At 43.6% G+C, this 17,778-nt stretch overlaps 1 protein-coding gene across 1 annotated transcript in view; it reads left to right on the top strand.

The window, feature by feature from the left end:
• Positions 1 to 4,058: 4,058 nt before the first annotated feature.
• Positions 4,059 to 17,778, top strand: part of SCCPDH (saccharopine dehydrogenase (putative)) — a 21,339-nt gene continuing 7,619 nt past the window's right edge. The window contains exons 1-9 of the mRNA XM_019549756.1: positions 4,059 to 4,292; positions 4,447 to 4,559; positions 6,455 to 6,535; positions 9,805 to 9,934; positions 11,782 to 11,831; positions 12,335 to 12,465; positions 13,141 to 13,258; positions 16,839 to 16,958; positions 17,040 to 17,096. Coding sequence (XP_019405301.1) covers positions 4,106 to 4,292; positions 4,447 to 4,559; positions 6,455 to 6,535; positions 9,805 to 9,934; positions 11,782 to 11,831; positions 12,335 to 12,465; positions 13,141 to 13,258; positions 16,839 to 16,958; positions 17,040 to 17,096 — 987 coding nt within the window. The 5' untranslated portion in view covers positions 4,059 to 4,105. The remainder of the gene's footprint in view (positions 4,293 to 4,446; positions 4,560 to 6,454; positions 6,536 to 9,804; positions 9,935 to 11,781; positions 11,832 to 12,334; positions 12,466 to 13,140; positions 13,259 to 16,838; positions 16,959 to 17,039; positions 17,097 to 17,778) is intronic.

Below are 17,778 nucleotides of genomic sequence, written 5' to 3'. Positions count from 1 at the left end.
GTTGGCAGCAATGCAGAGTATTCGCAACCATCCACACCCCCCCTTGCTATGGCACTGATTTGGAGTATTCACGGCTGCACAGGGCCCCTTGGCTGTGGGGCCCCCTGCAGCCACAGGTTCCATCGGATAGGATGAGCCAGCCCTGCAGGCGGGGGTAGGGAGGGGAGAGATGCAGGACCACTCCTGCCCTACCCCTGTGCTGCAGGGATCAGTTGTGTCGGGTGTCAGGTTCAGCTGGGAACATTCAGTGCCTGCTCCCAGCCAGTGGGGGACCCCATGGTGAAGGGAAAATGGGCAGGACCAGGGGCTGGAAGGAGGAATCTGCACACCACCAGTGCTGTCCCCAAGTGAGCCTGGCACCCCATGCAGCTCCTCCCCACAGCCTCTGGCTGGAGTGGGGCAAAAGCAGCTCTGGATGTCCTCTCCCTGCCTCTACGTCATCCAGGAACAGCAGTGTTGGCAGGGGAGGCCGGGGGTGGATCCCCCCACTTTGTGTGCCTGCTCCCTGCCTGGTTCCCTGATGTCCCCTGATGACCAGGGGGTTCCAGCCAGATTTTGTCCCCATCCCCACCATGGTCCAAAGGTGTGGTGTGCTGCACCTCTTTTAGTCAATCCTAAATCTGCTCAGATTTGCAGTTTGTAGCAGGTCGTGTTTAGGCAGTATACATATTACCTAAAGCAAGCACATCACCTTCTGCCTATGTTCTGTGAGCACGGTCTAGCCAGCACAGATGCCCAGTGCAGATGTTTCAAAGTCTGTGCAAGTCTAACGCCCCAGGCTCATACAGCATACAATGTATGCTGCGTCATGTTAGTTGGATTTCTTAACTGTCTCATTCTCAGGAAGGAGTGGCAGACAGGAAAGCACATGTGGCGGAGGGGGAGATACTGCAAGGAGAGAGACTTGAAGGAACAAAGGTGCTGATTGGGGAGTCAGATGTGAAAAGAGAAAAGCTTATGGGAACAGAGTCTTACAAGCAATGCCAGAAACCCTGTGCAACTTGCAGGCTCCATGCAGTCTCCTGCCACCATTTGAAAACATTAATTCAAAACCCAAAGTAATATAAGGCAAAACTTTTTTACTCACTTACAGTTCATTCTGGGGGAAAAAAACATCCGTCACTTACTTCAAGACAAGAACCCTTTAAAAAACTAGACTATCCATAACTAAAAGCAGTACAAAGTTTGTTAATAAAAATTTAATGCCCCATTTAATATGTGGAGCAAATTCATGTTCAGAAAGAACCTGCCATCCAATAAATGCAAGGTAGTGCTGTGTTTCATCAGCACTGTATTTTTTTGCAAAGTGGAACTTTGAGTTTCTGGGTTTTTAATATTTGGGGTTTTGAGAAAACAATAACATTTCCTTATTTTTTCCCCTAAAAAGAGAAAGGACATATTCTTCTTTTATAGCTTAATCCGAGACAACTAAAGCTCTTCCTTTGAATAAGATCAACAATACTCCGCTCATTTCTAGTGTTCAGTTTCTGTTATATGTTCAAAGGACTTTCTAGACCCTCACAAGTGAGCAGAGAGTTTGTGTCTTTTACTAGGCTGCAGCATCTGACAGAGCCAGAATGATTATGACTTTTAAGACTTACAGGTCACTTCTACATGTTGCCCTATGGTGGCATTGTTACTGCGCTGTGCTTTAGTACTTCCTTTTGGAACCACCTGTAGTGCGCTGTATGCATGGCGCACGGTTATTTTTAGCCACTACTTCACCATAGTGGCACTCTCCTCCATTATAGCGTGCCAGTATGGCAAAGTAGCTGCTGGTCACGTGTAGACACCCGTGGATGCGACATTGCTGCAGCGCGTTGCTACCACAATGTACTGTCAAGCATAGACACACCCATATTGTACTAGTGTTTAATGACCTCTGCTAGGTTGGCACTTGTTATATTGGTAGCAGCCATCACAGCTCCTGGATGACAGTCTTCCAGTAGATAGGGTAAATCCCTATAGATGTCTCAGGAGGCTGATACAAGATTTGCACGTTGACTACAGATGTGTCAAAAATAGTTCTGTGAGGAAGGAACAGATCCCGATGTCCCTGCTCTAACCAGTTTACAGCCTGAGGTGATGTAGGTGAAAGTAAAATTAAGGCGTAGGTGAAATTAAAATTAAATGGGGGCTTGGCGAGGGTTGGAAGTAGGAAAGTGCCAAAATCTTAGGCAGTAGTAGAAATGGTTCAGAACCACATGTTCTTTCCTCCACCAGATGTGAGGAGACAGGCGACATGTGGTTTAACTTAATAGTGATAATGTCGCTTGCATGGGTGACTGGTGCCTTCTGAGTCAGGGGGGGCATGTGTACCCCCAAGTGGCCAGTCAGCTACTGGGGAAGGTCCCCCCATGGCTGATCACACCAGCCAGGAAGCGTGACCAGCACTCCCAGAAGTGCCAGCAGTGCTTTACCTGGCACCCCCACTCCCTAGCCGGCACTTACGGGGGGGGCACCAGTGCTCCTGCCTCTCCCCCCTGCCTGTCGCCTAAGCGGGGAGCGCTGCCTGTCAGGCGGTGCACTAGATCTCTTGGGAGGGCATGTGCACCCCTGTGCACCACCTATGCATTGCCACTGGTTGCTTGGTGCCCCATAGCATGCTTTAGAGCAGGGCTAGGCAACCCCTGACACGGGTGCCAGAGCATGGCATGCAAAAGCATTTTGCTTGGCACATGTGCCTCAGAGTGAATGATGGAGAAGGCGCCAGGCCTGCACTGCCACAACAAGGATTAGGCCCCTTGTGGCTCATCTGCTGTCTGCCCCTGGCACACCAACATCTTACAAGTTTAGGTTGCAGATGTTTTTGGCACTCTGTCTAAAAACGTTGCCAACCCCTGCTTTAGAGGATCTCTCCACCGCCTGGCTGAGAATCGGAGGCACCCAGTGCTATGACATCAGGGTTGTTGGCTGCCTCCCAGCCACCCAGGCCAGCCTTCCTCTCCTGTCCTAACTACCAAGTTCCCTTGGTTGTTCTGTTTGCAGGCCAGGGAGGTGCTTGCTGCGTGCACCCCACATGCCTAATGATCCTGCCTGCAGGACCCCCAGCAGATGGGCAGGTAAAAGCACAGTGGGATCTGATGTGTGATTCCCACTATCGTGCTTCCTGCCCTGCCACACATCTGGGATCCAGGAACAGATCCCAGCACACGTTGGCACCCCCTGAGATTGGCCGTGCACCCCCTGGAAGTGCCAGCTGTGAAACTGGAAGTGCTGGTGGAAGTGCACTTCCAGTTTTGCTGCTGGTGGTTCCATGCTGTGCGACTGGCTGCTGGGGGACCCCTCTCCTGGCGGCCATCTGGCGCCCCTCCAGACTCGGGAGGCACCAGACCAGTTGAGACCCCAGTGCTGCCGCCTGTGGGGAGTGGGGCAGGGAGCTGCCGCTAGGAAGCTGCCACTGTGGTGGCAAGGCTGGCAGAGGGGAAGCAAAGGGAAGGGAGGCGGATGGGGCCACTTGTGCTGCTGCCACGGAGCGAAGGACCCAACCCCGAGCAGCTCAGGGCCCTGATCCTGATCCTGGCTCCCCAGGCGCCAGCAAGCAGTTGAAAACCCCCACAGCTGGTGGGCTCCCAGCAGGGGCCCAAGCCACACATGAAATTCATGGCAGGATAAGACCCAGCCACTGAGTTGTTCCGCCTATTTTGTGGAACGACTTGATGGTTTATGCCTCATTTGACCCCGCCATTCACTGCTTCGGTATGTGGTGGAGGGTCACAGCGCACTATCTGGGGCCCCAGGCTCTAAGAGTAAGCATGCTAGAGATCCAAGCAGCTCTCCGTTGTGGCTGCTGCGGATTGCAAGGTTACCCCCACTGCTCCTATTGGCTGGCTCCGGGGCACCCCCGCAGGTCCCGCCCACTCCAGGCCTCGCGCGGTCGGAGGAGCCCCGTACTGCTCTACCGGGGGAGGGGGCGCATGCGCAAATGCGGCCCGCCTAAGGCTGAGGCGGCTGCAGTCTCACCCTGCAAGGTCGGGCTCGGGTGGGGTGGGGCAGAACGGACACGTGACTGCCGCCCCCCCACACACAAGTGGCGCAGCAGCTGGCGCTGGGTGCGGTTGTTGTGCTCTGTTGCGTTCGCTGTTTTCCATCCCGCGTCGGTGCCATGGCGGCTCCGCGGCTGTATGCGCTCGTCGTGTTCGGGGCCTCGGGCTTCACAGGCCAGTTCGTGGCCGAGGAGGTGGGGGGGGGGGCGGCCTCGGACGAGCTGCGGGGCGGGCTGCGCTGGGCGGTAGCCGGCCGGAGCCGCGACAAGCTGCAGCGGGTGCTGGAACGGGCGGCCGAGCGGCTGGGTAAGCGCGGGGCGACGAGATAGGATGCGCCAGGCCTGCCCCCCTCCCCATTGTACCAGCCCATTGGCGTTTGCGCCATGAATGTGACGGGAGCCGGAGGGAAAGGGCTCGGGCTCCCCGCCCCCCCCCACAGCTTTTCCTCTCCCTTTCACAGGGAAGCCGGACCTGGCGTCGGAAGTTGGTATCATCGAGTGTGATGTGGATGACCCAGCCTCCCTCGCCAGCATGGCCAAGCAGACTAGCGTCGTTCTCAACTGTGTCGGCCCCGTAAGTATGGGGGGAAGTGAGGCACTACAGGTGGGGGGGGGGGCTGCTAATGGCACTCATATGCCATGACAGGTTGGAGAGATGCTGGTGGCTGGCGCATGCACCGTTTAAACCACTTTATTGCCATGACTTAACAGAAGCGCACAGCTTTATGGTGCTTTAAAAAAGGGTGCAGTGTTTTAAATTAAACCTTGTTAAATGAGGTATTAAATTTGAAGCATTGCATTTAATAGCATTTCAGAAATCTACACCATTTTAAATAATGTTTGTACTCTGGTCAAACATCTGCCTCTTCTACCACTATCCAGTGGGCTTTGCTGCTGCTTGACCCTGGGGCAGATGCGGTGCCTGTTCCAGCAAATAGGTCCTTCTACCCCCCCCAAGACCATGAATGGCTTGTGGGGGCAGAAGACATTTGGACATGCTGTGGGTGGGACCCACACACAGGCCCACACACACATGTACCCACAGGCATGCATGCATGTTTGCACCCATGGGCATGTGCACTTACAGCCACCACCCACAGGCACACACGTACACACCCACAAGCATGTGTGCAGGCACCCAGACATATGCATATCCACATCTCCCAAGGCCCTGCATGGTTGGGGAGCAGTGGCTCGGAGTAGGGCCAGGTATGAGCTGCTGCCTGACTTCCTGGCAGATGCAGGGCCCACTCCCAGCAATGGAGGGACATGTTTTGGGTAGGACACATGTGTCTGGGCCTGGGTAAAAGCTACTGCCTCCCAACTCTACCTTCTCCACTGGTCTGCTGCTGTCTGCAGTCTCCTGCAGGCCTAGGGGGCTCTCCACAGCTTTCTGCTCCCTTCCTTGGAAAGTGCAGAGAGGCTCAGAAGTCTTCCTCCTCTTCCCAAACCCTGCACTTCTGTCACGTTTAAGAGCAGTATAATATTATAGTGCTATAAAAAGTGCTCTGCATTACAGTGCTGTAAAATGTTTGTGGAGCACTTCTGTACACACCCTAAATGAAGGCCAGTAAAAGATGCCTTAAAGCTACTGCCTAATACCATTTGAGATGATGCCAAGACCTGTGAAAGATTAGTCTGGTACTTGGATTGATTTGTCTTTGTAAAGAAATAAACTATAGATTGCTCTGTATCCAGATAAACCACTGTCCCTTTGGTCTGTGGTACTGAGTGAGCTGGTCTTAATCTTAAAATCTAGATCATTTGATGGCAATAGATCACAGAATGTTGCTGGTTGTTTTAAAAAAAAAAAAAAAAGTCCAAAGGAATGTCATGTAATTTTCTGTTTTAGTTCCCCAGCAAGTCAGGAGGACTCTCTGAGGATAATAATCTATCTTTATGTATATCTTTTAATAAAAAGTCTTCTCTCTGTTTCTGTTGAGAGATCCAAATGAATGACAGAAAATTGATTATACAGGGGAATAGTCAAACTTACTTGCTTATTTGAAGTGCTGTCAAAACACAGCGAACAAGTTGAAAAAGGAAGATGCATTTACCTGCTCTAGTTACAAAGCTGTTTTTTTCTCCTTTTTTTTTCTAGTTTTTTCCTTCCAGCTCATTCACAATAGATCAAAGGTCAAAACCTAGAAATTAGATGCTGCCAATACCTTCAGCACCGAACAGATCAGGAGAGACTGTGTAGCTATCTTTCCCTCCTTTCCCTGACTTTACACATATGCTAAAGTCCATTAAATTACTTTTGCTGATCATCTTAACAAAATGCATGCAACCATGGTAGAGTATTTCATGTACAGTAAACACTGGTATCCATGATTAAATCTGTTGGGTAATGTCAATAAAAAATAACATTCAAAGTTACTGTGACTGTCTTGTTTAGCAAACCATTGCAGCTACAAGTTATTTTCAACAAAATAATTAACAAAATAATCACCTTTATGTTTCTTGCAGTATAGGTTTTTTGGAGAGCCCGTGGTGAAAGCTTGCGTTGAGAATGGCACAAGTTGTCTTGATATCAGTGGAGAACCTCAGGTATGTAGTGTCAGTAAATAATCTAATTGCTGCCTGAAGAGATCAGCTCGGTAGCTAAAGGCTGTTTGTTGAAGAATTCCATTTCTCCGGTTTTTGCTGATATTCCTAAATTGCAAACATATCTTCCATTTTCCAAGTGCAGTCTTATTTATTTTAACCCTTATCAGTCCTTCCGGGTTTTTTTTTTTTTTTTTTTTTTCACTCTTGGTCAAGAATCACTACAAGCAGCATATATAGCTGTGGGAATTAATTTTAATCCCAACTCTGCTATTTCAGAGCATTCAGCAAATCACAGACTTTGTGTGTTTTTACACTGTAAAATAGAATTGTTACTAATTTACCTATTTCACAGCAGTGTTGTAAGGTTGTTAATAATGATGTGAATTTGTAGAACACATTTTTACACATATTGGATACAGTTTTCAAAACAGCTGGGAGGTTTAGGAGTCTAAATCTTACTTTCTAGAGGTGTTTGGGCACTTGCATTCAAAATTTTAAAAGAATCTATTTTGAATGTTTTCTTGTAAGCTCTCTAGAAATAAATAGTTTGCAACTTTTCTGTACAGTGAGCTCCAGTGGTCTACAGTGTATATTTGAAGCCTGTGGCCATGGAGAGGTGTTAATTTCTACTGGTTAGGATTCTCTGAAATTCTTGGAGGGTGGGAGAGCACAGGACTGGATTGTTGGGTGTCCTCCACACCAAAAGAAGTGGACAGCCATTCAAGTTAGATCAGGAGGAGGGGAGATCTTCCTTGTAGATAATTGATCTAACTTACTGCACAAGACCCAGTTCTTTTCAGTAAGGGAGCTGTGCAACTCTCTGCCTAGAGCAAGGCTTTTCTCCCAACACAAATGTAACAGCTGTTTGTGGCTCTCATCTCCCTGAAGCATCAGGTTTAACTTAATTTATCAACTCATCCTCTTGTATTTCTGAGATGATTATATTCAGGCTTGTGTGTGCCATAATCATAGAAGAGACCTTAATAAAAATGGAAGTCCTTCTGCTCTGTGTGTATATTACACATTTCATTGTCTGCTGTCATACAAGAATAAGGATTTGCTTCAATGTCCTCGGCCCAGACATCTCCACTTTCCTCAGCTGATTAATAAAAGAATGCCAGCCTTTGCCTAAAAGGCTACGTTTTCATGACTTGTAGACAGAGTCTGTGTAGTCTGTCCAGACCTTGGAAGATGTGGTACTAAAAGTGTTGTATAAATGTGAAGTTGTTCAACTGAAATAAATAACTTCACACAAGCTATTTAACTAAATAGAAGCTAGTCACTCTTTCTAATTTAAAAAAAAATAAAATATATATAAGCTCTACAATTTGTCTGGTTCTACCAGAGTAAGGAAGCTCGAAAAATTTTAATTGAAATCTTATGCTGGAGTCAAGTAGAGCACTTCATTGTATGTTTTTAAAATTAAGCAAATGAATAGTCCCCCTGACTTCAGCAGGACTAATCATGCTTAAAATGAAGCACGATTCAGTGTCGTATTGCCCTTGAGGCTTTAATGCCTGCTTATTTGCATCTTTTTCTAAAATTGTATATTAACTGTTAGGTTAAGATCTGAAAATTCATGTGCAAGAAGTATTTTACTCATTCTGAATTGGTCTTGTTACTTAGATAAAAGTAGTAAGTAGAAAAAAAAAAAGGATGATGATTATTATTATTATTTTTTTTTTTTTTTTAATTTGGTGAAACAGTAGTGATGAGCTTTATGCACCCAGTATTTGTTACATGAAGCAAAGTCTTCTTTATGATTACATAAACAGGATTTCTATATATAAGCTTACGTAGAAGATTGAAGGTGTATTGTTCATGAGCTCGTGTCATGCTTGCAAACCAAATACATTTGTAGTACAACTTTTTATTTTCGTCTGTTGTACGTAGAATAAATAGTGGAGATCTCCAACGTTTTCCTTTCTTGTGATCGTGAAGGTTCTTTAATATTCAGTATGACTTTAAACCTAAAATTCGAGTATTTTTATTAACAAGGACACTTTAAAATATTTTTCTAGAAAAGTAATGATTGTGCTAAAATGTGTAAGCTATTTGATGTCGCTAATTTAAAATACAGCAAAATTATAAAGGCGTTTATATTTGTGAGTGGTACCGGCCCTTAATAGCTAATAATTATCTCTGTTGGTGTAGGAGAGAGGACTGCAGAATTTATACACTGTCTATGTGGCTGGCCAAAATGTAACTTTACTTTCTACAGCTAAGAAACAGTTTAGATCCAGTGTTTCTGTGAAAGTTAAGTGGTTCTCTATGAGTGGCTTTTCATTCAAGGCTGTATGTAATATGTGCCCAAGATTGTAAAGGTTTTTTATATCATAAAATATAAGTAAATACATTGTGACAGAAGTATGTTAAATACTGAATGTACAAACATGTATGTAATGTGACTATCACATGAGACTGGTTATATGCAGTGTCTTATAATTATATGGAATCTTAAATGAGCAGCTTTGCATGTGAGGGTTTTACCAGCCTTATTTTGTGTAGAGTGTAAGCCATGCTTTTAAATTGAATTGCTGCTCACATTCAGTGAAGCATGTCTTAACTCTTAACAGAAGTCTGAATTCTTTTTTTATTCATTTTATATAGATACTGCTAATATATAATGATGAAAACTAAAACACAATCATTTGAATGTTTCTGGAACTCTGAGGGTTTAGCTGTGGGAAGAAGTTGAGTACTTTGTTAGGATGAAGTGCTTGTGTTTTCTAAAGTTATGCAACTTCATGCTGACAGAAAATATTTGAGAAACAATTTCAGAAAAAGTATTTACCTATTCTTTTAGAATTAGTAAAAAATGATAGATAGATACCATATTGTTTCTGTTTTGTGAGTTGAGCAAATTTTATTTTTTCTGGAGTTTTTAGATCCATAAAAACAAGCCTTGTAAATAAATGTGATATGTGAACCTAATCATATGTAGTATCTTGATCATAGGGGTCACTCTACTCATGTGAATAGACTAATTGACGTCTGGTAGAACACACTGGGGCACACACGCAAAATAAGATAGTTATTTAGGTCTGATAGGTAAGAAAGTTATTTAGATTTTTAGTAACAGCAGAGTAAATTGCGTTTATCTTCTGAATGAAATCGTAACGCAAAAAGGCTCCCTCTGTATCATGGTTAAAGCTTCAAATAAATTATGATGAATGTATAATTTTATACATTATTCATTCAGTATCTTTTGATTTGAATCCCCAATTCAGATTATTTTGTTTAAAATGTTTATATCGAATATTTTTCAGTTTCTGGAAGGCATGTATCTGAAATATAATGACCAAGCTGCAGAAAAGGGTACATATATCATTGGAAGCTGTGGTTTTGACTCTATTCCAGCAGATATGGGAATACTGTACACCAGGGACAGCTTGAAAGGTAACTTTTTCTAAGAGTTATCTTTACCTTGATAATTGTGTCTGACTGAGCTTTGTGATCCTTGTTTCTCTGAAATGTTTTTTCCTTTTGAGAGAGAGGGGAGTAGATGTTGGAGCAAAAGTATGTCCTATCTTTGTCGGGGTCTGGCTATTGCTATTTTGCCTTTAAGGACAAATATACTGAAAATAGACTGAGATATCAAACTACACATGAACTGAATTTGGTTCTCACTTCCAAACAAGAGTACTGTGTCCAGTAGAACCTCATTCAGTACTGGAGCACCAGTTTTGCTTCTTATCATGGCCTTTTCATTGAAAGGTTCAACACGAGTATCTGCACAAGTGATCCCTGTATTACTCACCTTAAATACATGCATGCACATGTGCTGTTATAACTGCTAGTAGATTTTTTTTATTCTTCTTATTATTTTAGTTATTTTTTTATTCTTATTATTATTTTGACATCTTGGTATGCTGTTTTTCAGTTTTAATAAAAATGAATCCCTAAATAAAGGTTTTGTTATTGTTACAGAACTTTCCCACTATGTATGGGTTCTATTTTTTCATATTCACATTTTAGATTTATAACCTCTCTTCCTGGTATTCTCATAGGTTTTTCTTCCCACCTGGAGATCCTTGTTATGTTTCTTATGCCATAGACATGTCACATCTATAGCCTGTTTAGCACGACAGACAGTGAGCATGCATATGTTCTCACCATCTGTACCACCATAGAACTGGCAAGTCAGATGCATAAATTTAATTGTTTCAACTGTAACTTCTCTGTAGAGCTGCACTTTGTAGTGCCACATGTAAGATGTGAGTAATTCAGTGTAGTGCTACAAGGGTCTCTTGGTCTCATAACATCCTACAGGCCCCTGCCTTTCCCGTTTTTACCCCTACTGGGTCAAGGCTCACTGACAGACCACATGGAGCAAAGCTGAAGCCTGGCCAGGACCTGGGGCTGCAGCTCTCTTCACTGTGGTAAGCTTTCACAGAACTGGCTACTGCTTCAGGGGAGCAGCAGTTCTGCTTGGGGACCCTGCTGCTGCTGCTCCCACAGGGATTACAGTGGGAGCAGTTGCTACTGCAGTAGAACAACCCTGGGTCCTGCAGACAACAGAGAGCTGAGCCCTGCTCCACACTGCCTAACAGGCTCTTCTCTGTGTCTGAGACCTTGCTGTGCTCCAGTCCTACAGCAGCAGGTGTCAGACAGACCCCTGGCACCTACAGGGGTTAAACCGTGCTCTGCTGCTGATGGAATGGGGAAGCAGGGACGTAGTGAAGGGGAAGCAGTATTGTCAGTGACAGCCTGCTGTTCCCAAACCTAGCACCAGGGGAAGGGATCACTGCAGTGTTGACTGTCAGTGCTGGCCTGATGGTCAGGACACTGTGGTGGAGCAAAGGAACAGCCTCCTGGCTAGGAAGCACCCTTTTGCAACCTCTTGTGGGATTCCAGTCAGAAAGTGCTGACTGTGTGCATATGACCTTGTAGCACTACATCTGCTGTGGCACCCTGTAGCAGCAGAGTTCTGCATGAGTTGGAGAGTCCCCTTGCAGGGAGGAGGGGTGGAAGAAGACAGCAGTCCACCCCGGGGTGCTGGAGGACCAAGCCAAACACTATTGCCCTATGTGTAGCATGATACAAACAAGCTGTAAAGGTATTACGTTTAACAAGTAACATCTTTGTGGATGGATCACCATTTTTTGTGGCTTATTATCAGATGATAAATTGCTTAAAAGTGCAACGTTACAAATTTATTGCTTCATTAACATTATAATTACACTTCCAGTATAACATTTATCAGGGACTTTTGTCATGGATATCTATCTTTGTATTCTATATAGGTATCCTAACTGCAGTTGAAAGCTTCCTGACATTTAATACTGGACCTGAGGTTAGTGTATTTATATTTATTCCAAACGCATAAAAATGTTTTCTGAGAAAGCAGCTGATTTGAGTTACTATTTTTTATTTTGCAAAAATGGCATTAGGATGTTTCGGACCAAGGAACAAAGCCAGCCTTTTACTATTGTCCTGAAAAACATTTTATTGGCTTAGACATGTAAAATGCAACAAGGTTGGCTTGTACAGATGGCATGTCTGGATGATGCAAAACACATACCAGGCCTTTTCATAAAATGTTTAACATAGCAGGGTTTGTTGTAAAAAGGTGTAGAAGGGAAACATGTATATAATACATTGGAATACAACTGTGTGGTGTTGGCACTCAATGTCTGTGTCTTTGGCTGTGTGGTTCCTTTAAAGGATGTAGTAGAGTATGTAAGCATAGATGGAGAAATACTGAAAATAGAATAAATAAAAAGTTGCTCTACTAGATTTAACAGCAGATCAGAATTCTAGATATTGATGTAATATTCTTTCATGATATTTGACTAGGGTTATTGTATAAATGATGGAACCTGGAAGTCAGCTGTGTATGGCCTTGCAGATCAGGACAAATTGAAGGTGCTTCGAAAGGAGATTGGACATGCACCTCTTCCAACTATTGGTGCAAAACTTAAAAGAAGGTAAGGAAACCTGTAAGACTGAGGTGGTTTTTGTTTTTTGTGGGGGGTTGTTTATTATCTTTGTATAGCGTATTTATAAACTCAGAAACTTGGGAGGAATTTCAGAAATAATCTATCCTAAGCCCCTGCACGAATCCAGGATATGTATTGTAATAAAGTTAACACATTTCTAAAACAGAAAATATTTCTTTTCTAACAAAGTTGCAGATGTGGGGAAGAATAACAGGTTTTACTTGAGGGTTTAATACCAGTGTACCTGGTGTTTCAACGTAAATAACACTGAATAAAAAAATGCTTAAAAATTAGATGATTTTACAAAGCCAAGCATAACACTAGCCTTATGAAATTTTTAAAATTTGGGTCACTGGTTTAACATTCACATTGCTGTGGCAGGAAACCAGAGAAAAATGCTGTACAGACAGACAAATTTTATTCTGACTAAGCTACCTTTGGCTGTAATTGAGTTGCATCAGTAATACATGTGGACAAGTTTTTCAGATTTATTACTTAAATCCAAGGGAGAGACAACAGCATAAAAGTGGTTAAGATAAAAACTCTGGAGTCATTATAGTTGTCACTGCTGGCATTAGTTTTGTAGTTTTGCTAAACTCGGGAATAGCTCTACAGCTGACTTTATTGAAAGCGAAGGAAAATATTACTGAATTTTTCTTGCAGAGGTCAAGTGTTTTACACTGAAGAATTAAAACAGTACTGCATTCCATTTTTGGGATCAGATGCATCTGTTGTAAAACGAACTCAGCGTTATTTGCATACGCAATTCCAGGAAACACCTGTAAGTTTGCTGTTATGTTTATAAAATAATAAATAAGATTTTCAGTAAATGCTTCATATTGGGAAACAGTACTTCAGTTGGTACTCTTTATGAGTTGCCTGGTTAGGGAGACCCCAAGAATGAGTGGAAATGCATTTTCACTCTCGTTAGGTCTGGCAACATGTTCTGTCTATTGCCCTTGGAAATCCTGGGAATCGGTGTGGTCTGAGTACTCTAAGCAGGGGTTGTCAACCGGGGCTGTGTGTACCCCTGCAGGTACTTGAAAGGTCCCAGGAGGTACATGGGGGCAGGGACTGAGCATCACCACCCCATGCCACTGCCTCGCAGGCAGAGGGCTGGGGCAGGGTGAAAGGGCTGCACAGATGCTGCGCTGCTTCTGCTGCTTGCCACACCCCCTCTTTGCATCTGACTACTTGCTGCTCCCCTCCCCCACCCCCACCCTGGGGTACACTTACTAAAAAGGGGCTGCTGGGAGTACACTTATTAAAAAAGGCTGAAAACCCCTGCTCTAATGGAAAATTTGAATAAAGCAGCTTAGCCTTGTGGGGTGCCAGTCCCCTTTTGTTCTCTGTCATGGATTATAGTGTCATTGTTGTAGTGTACGGATAACTGTGCGCCATTGAAATGGTGGGAAGATGCAAGGTGTCTGCTGCATAGTTTTGAGGTTTTATGCTTTAGTGAGGGCCAGGTACTTGTGGAAGCAAAACTAGTAGAACTATAGTGACAGCCTGGTTTACCACCTTCAGTATTATATGATATTATTTTATAATGCTGTAAAGAATTTTCCATCTATTTGGTTTATAAAATTGATCGTACTGAGACTAGATTAGTCATGGATTTGCATTGTTAAAGAAGTAACAGATGATGGTTTTTACTTTTCTCATTGATCTTCAAATCTGAGGGAAACTGTCATCACATAATTCCATCTAAACAACACCCATGCTGACCAGAAACTTGCCATCACTTTCTGTGGAGAAGACGTTAAGCATGAGAATTTTCCGAAATACTTTGGCGTAACTTTTGATCAGAGCCTCACCTTTTGTGAACATGTATGGAATGTTGCTATAAAACCAAAAGCACAAGTTAACCTTGTGCATAAACTGGCTGGAACAACATGAAGAGCATGCAACTGCACTAGTGGCCATGCTAGCACTTGTTTTCTCTGCAGCAGAATAAAGCCTTCATCTGGTATCCCATGATTACCTCTTGGCAAAACTGGCCAACTGTGGCCTTGGGTCTACCACAGTCTGCTGGCTGGGGAATCGGCTCCGTAGTCGGACCCAGAAGTGGTGGTTGATGGAAGTCGATCGTCATGGTGCCTTGTGATCAGTGGGGTCCCGCAAGGCTCTGTCCTTGGACCCATAATGTTCAACATCTTCATGAATGGTGTGGACATTGGTGTCAGAAGTGGACTGGCCAAGTTCGCCAATGATGCCAAACTCTGCGGTAAAGCATCCAGACCTGAGGACAGGAGGGTGATCCAGGCTGACCTAGACAGGCTCAGGAAATGGGCGGACAAGAACCTGATGGTGTTCAACACTGAAAAATGCAAGGTTCTCCACCTTGGGAGGAAAAACCTGCAGCATCCTTGTAGGCTGGGCAGTGCTACACTGGTTAGCACTACAGATGAAAGGGACTTGGGGGTCATAATTGACCACAAAATGAACATGAGCCTTCAACGTGATACTGCGGCTAGTAAAGTGAGCAAAACGCTGGCTTGCATCCATAGATGCTTCTCAAGCGAATTCAGGGACATCATTCTCCCCTTGTAGTCCGCCTTGGTGAGGCTGCAGCTGGAGTACTGCGTCCAGTTTTGGGCTCCACAATTCAAAAAGGATGTGGAGAAGCTTGAGAGAGTCCAAAGAAGAGCCACACGCATGATCAGAGGTCAGGAAAACAAACCTTATGACAACAGGCTGAGAGCTATGGCACTCTTCAGCCTGGAAAAGCACAGGCTCAGGGGCGATCTGATGGCCACTTATAAGGGGGAATGATTGTTCACCAGAGTGCCTCAAGGGATGACAAGGTTGAACAGTTATAAACTCTGGCAAAACCATTTCAGGCTGGACATAAGGAAGGATTTCTTTACTGTTTGAGCCCCCAGGGTCTGGAATAGCCTGCCATTGGAGGTGGTTCAAGCACCTACATTTGAACACCTTCAAGAGAAATTTGGAAGATGTATCTTGCTGGGATCCTATGACCCCAGCTGACTTCCTGCCCTTTGGGCAGGGGGCTGGACTCGATTTTCCGAGGTCCCTTCCAGCCCTCAATCTATGAAATCTCTCCCCAGTCTGGAACAAAAGTGTGAACATCAAGATTGTCAATGCACAGTTAAATGCAGCTATGCACGTTATGTCAGAAACGCTAAAAAGTATGCCATTGCCCCATGGCTTACGGCTGCGGGCATGAGGGAATACCAAAAGGCCATCAGTAACCAAAACCTTCCAATCAACAAGGATATCACCAAGCTGCCCCTGGATAGGCTCAAATCTAGAAAACCTTCCTGGAAATATGCAAAGAAGTTCTCGCTAATGAGCACCAAAGGACAATGGAGGGAAGCCTGGGCAAATAGCCTGCTGCAGAAATACATAGTCGGCAACCCTATGGTCCTGCAGCCAGGATTTGACCTACCAAGAAAGATTTGGTCCTTCCTGAATCACATTTGGACACTTCGTGGAAAATATGGACAATTCCATAAATGGAGAATCAGAGTCCAGGTTGTGATTGTGGTGGGGTTTTTGGGGGTTTTTTTTTTGTTTGTTTTTTAAGACGGTGCAACACATTATGAACAATTGCCCAATTAGATCATTTAATGGCCATCTAAAATCAGTCCATGCAGCTACCCCTGAAACAGTCAAATGGTTATCAAATTTAGATATTAATCTATGTTGTAATCCTAAAATGCTATATGAAAGAAGAATTGATCTTCAGTCAGAAGTTAGTTTATGGATTTATTTTTTTAAATGTTTTTTTGGTACTCACATTTGTTCCTGGAAGCCCTGCTGACAGTAGGGTTCCAGTTATTTTTTTCCTTTTTATTTTGTTTCCTCCACTTTTTGCTTTCTTAAGTACAGTCTTGCTCTGAGGTATGGCCCTACCCTTTGGTTCTGTGTAATGTAATAGATTATGGGAACAGTGAAATCCTATTCCCAATTTGCACTTTGTGTGTTTGCTGTATGCTTGTGAAATTTGGATAGACATATTCAGAATGTCACCAGGAAAATAAAATTAGTTTAATTTGTGTTGAGGCAAAAAAAATGCAGTTTAAAGAAGAAAAACAATAGTAACTTGCATTTCTGGTTTTAGGGCTCTTTGTACTGTTCCCCTTTTTTATCATATCCCTTCCTCTGGAGGTATATAACAAACTTTTATAATGGTTTTCTTTCTGTTTATTGTGACTATTGAAAATGCAGCATTAGTCAGAAAAGGTGGTTGGCCTTAACAATTGTTTTTGAAGTTTTTAACATCTTTCTATTGTGCGATATCTGGATGTAAGCCTAGTAGGACAGCTTTTTGTCTTGGCAAGATGCAAGTATTTGTGTATATTTTGCACAATTAATATCTTATGCTATTGTCTTAGGTGCAGTATGCTGCTTATGCAGCTGTCGGTGGTCTGGCCTCTCTTGTTAAGCTGATGTTTGCTGGCCTTCTATTTCTTCTCCTTGTGAAGTTTAGCTTTGGAAGAAATCTCCTAGTAAAAGTAAGTGTGTTATCTTCAGACGTGGTTTACTTGTGTTCATGTCCCCATCCCTAATTTAATTTTTCTTTTTTTCTTTTTTAGTACCCAGAATTTTTTTCTGGAGGCCTTTTCACAAAGAAAGGACCAACACAGAAACAGGTAATTGTTGCTCCACCTTACTAAAGTCACTGATTGCAGAATAATGATGAGGCACAGTCTGGAATCTGCCATTTAGTTTTAGTGTCATTGGAAAGTGTTTTCTCCATTCTTAGATCATATTTTAAAAATGAGAGCACAGTCATAGAATGCCTATTTTAAATATTTGTTTGTTTTTTTTTCCATCAAGTATCAGTCAAGTCTTCCACTGCTTACAAAAGCCCCACAGTATTCCAGTATCTTAAAATTAAATAAGTATGCTACCATCACAAGTCCAGGTGTGTCGTGCAGATCAGTTTGTATAGTCATTTGGATGGCCAGCAGAGATGTGGGTTTTCCAGAAAATTTAGAATTGGAATATTTTCTGGAAAATATTCCAATGCCCTTAATGGAGCATGATCTGATTCAGCATGTTTGTTTGACTTGTATTTAGTAGACAAAATTAAAAAAATACCCCATGTTAATTTTATGTCCCAATAGTCACAAGTATTTGAACTGAAGTATTTGATTAGGAAAAAAATTAAATACAGCACACTTAATGTGGTTTTAAATATTGTATTCGGACAGGATCATGACCCCAGGGAGATGGGAGTTCAAGAAGAGTGGTTGCTTCTCAAGGAAGCGATCCTCAATGCACAAGCTAAATGTATTCCAACACGGAGGAAAGGCAGCAAGAAGGCACAGC

This window comes from Crocodylus porosus, unplaced genomic scaffold, assembly GCF_001723895.1.
Source record: "Crocodylus porosus isolate Cpor-Errol unplaced genomic scaffold, CroPor_comp1, whole genome shotgun sequence".
In the NCBI taxonomy this organism is placed as follows: Eukaryota; Metazoa; Chordata; order Crocodylia; family Crocodylidae; genus Crocodylus; species Crocodylus porosus.
The sequence above is the reverse complement of the archived record's forward strand: the minus strand, read 5'-3'. Positions and strand labels throughout refer to the sequence as shown.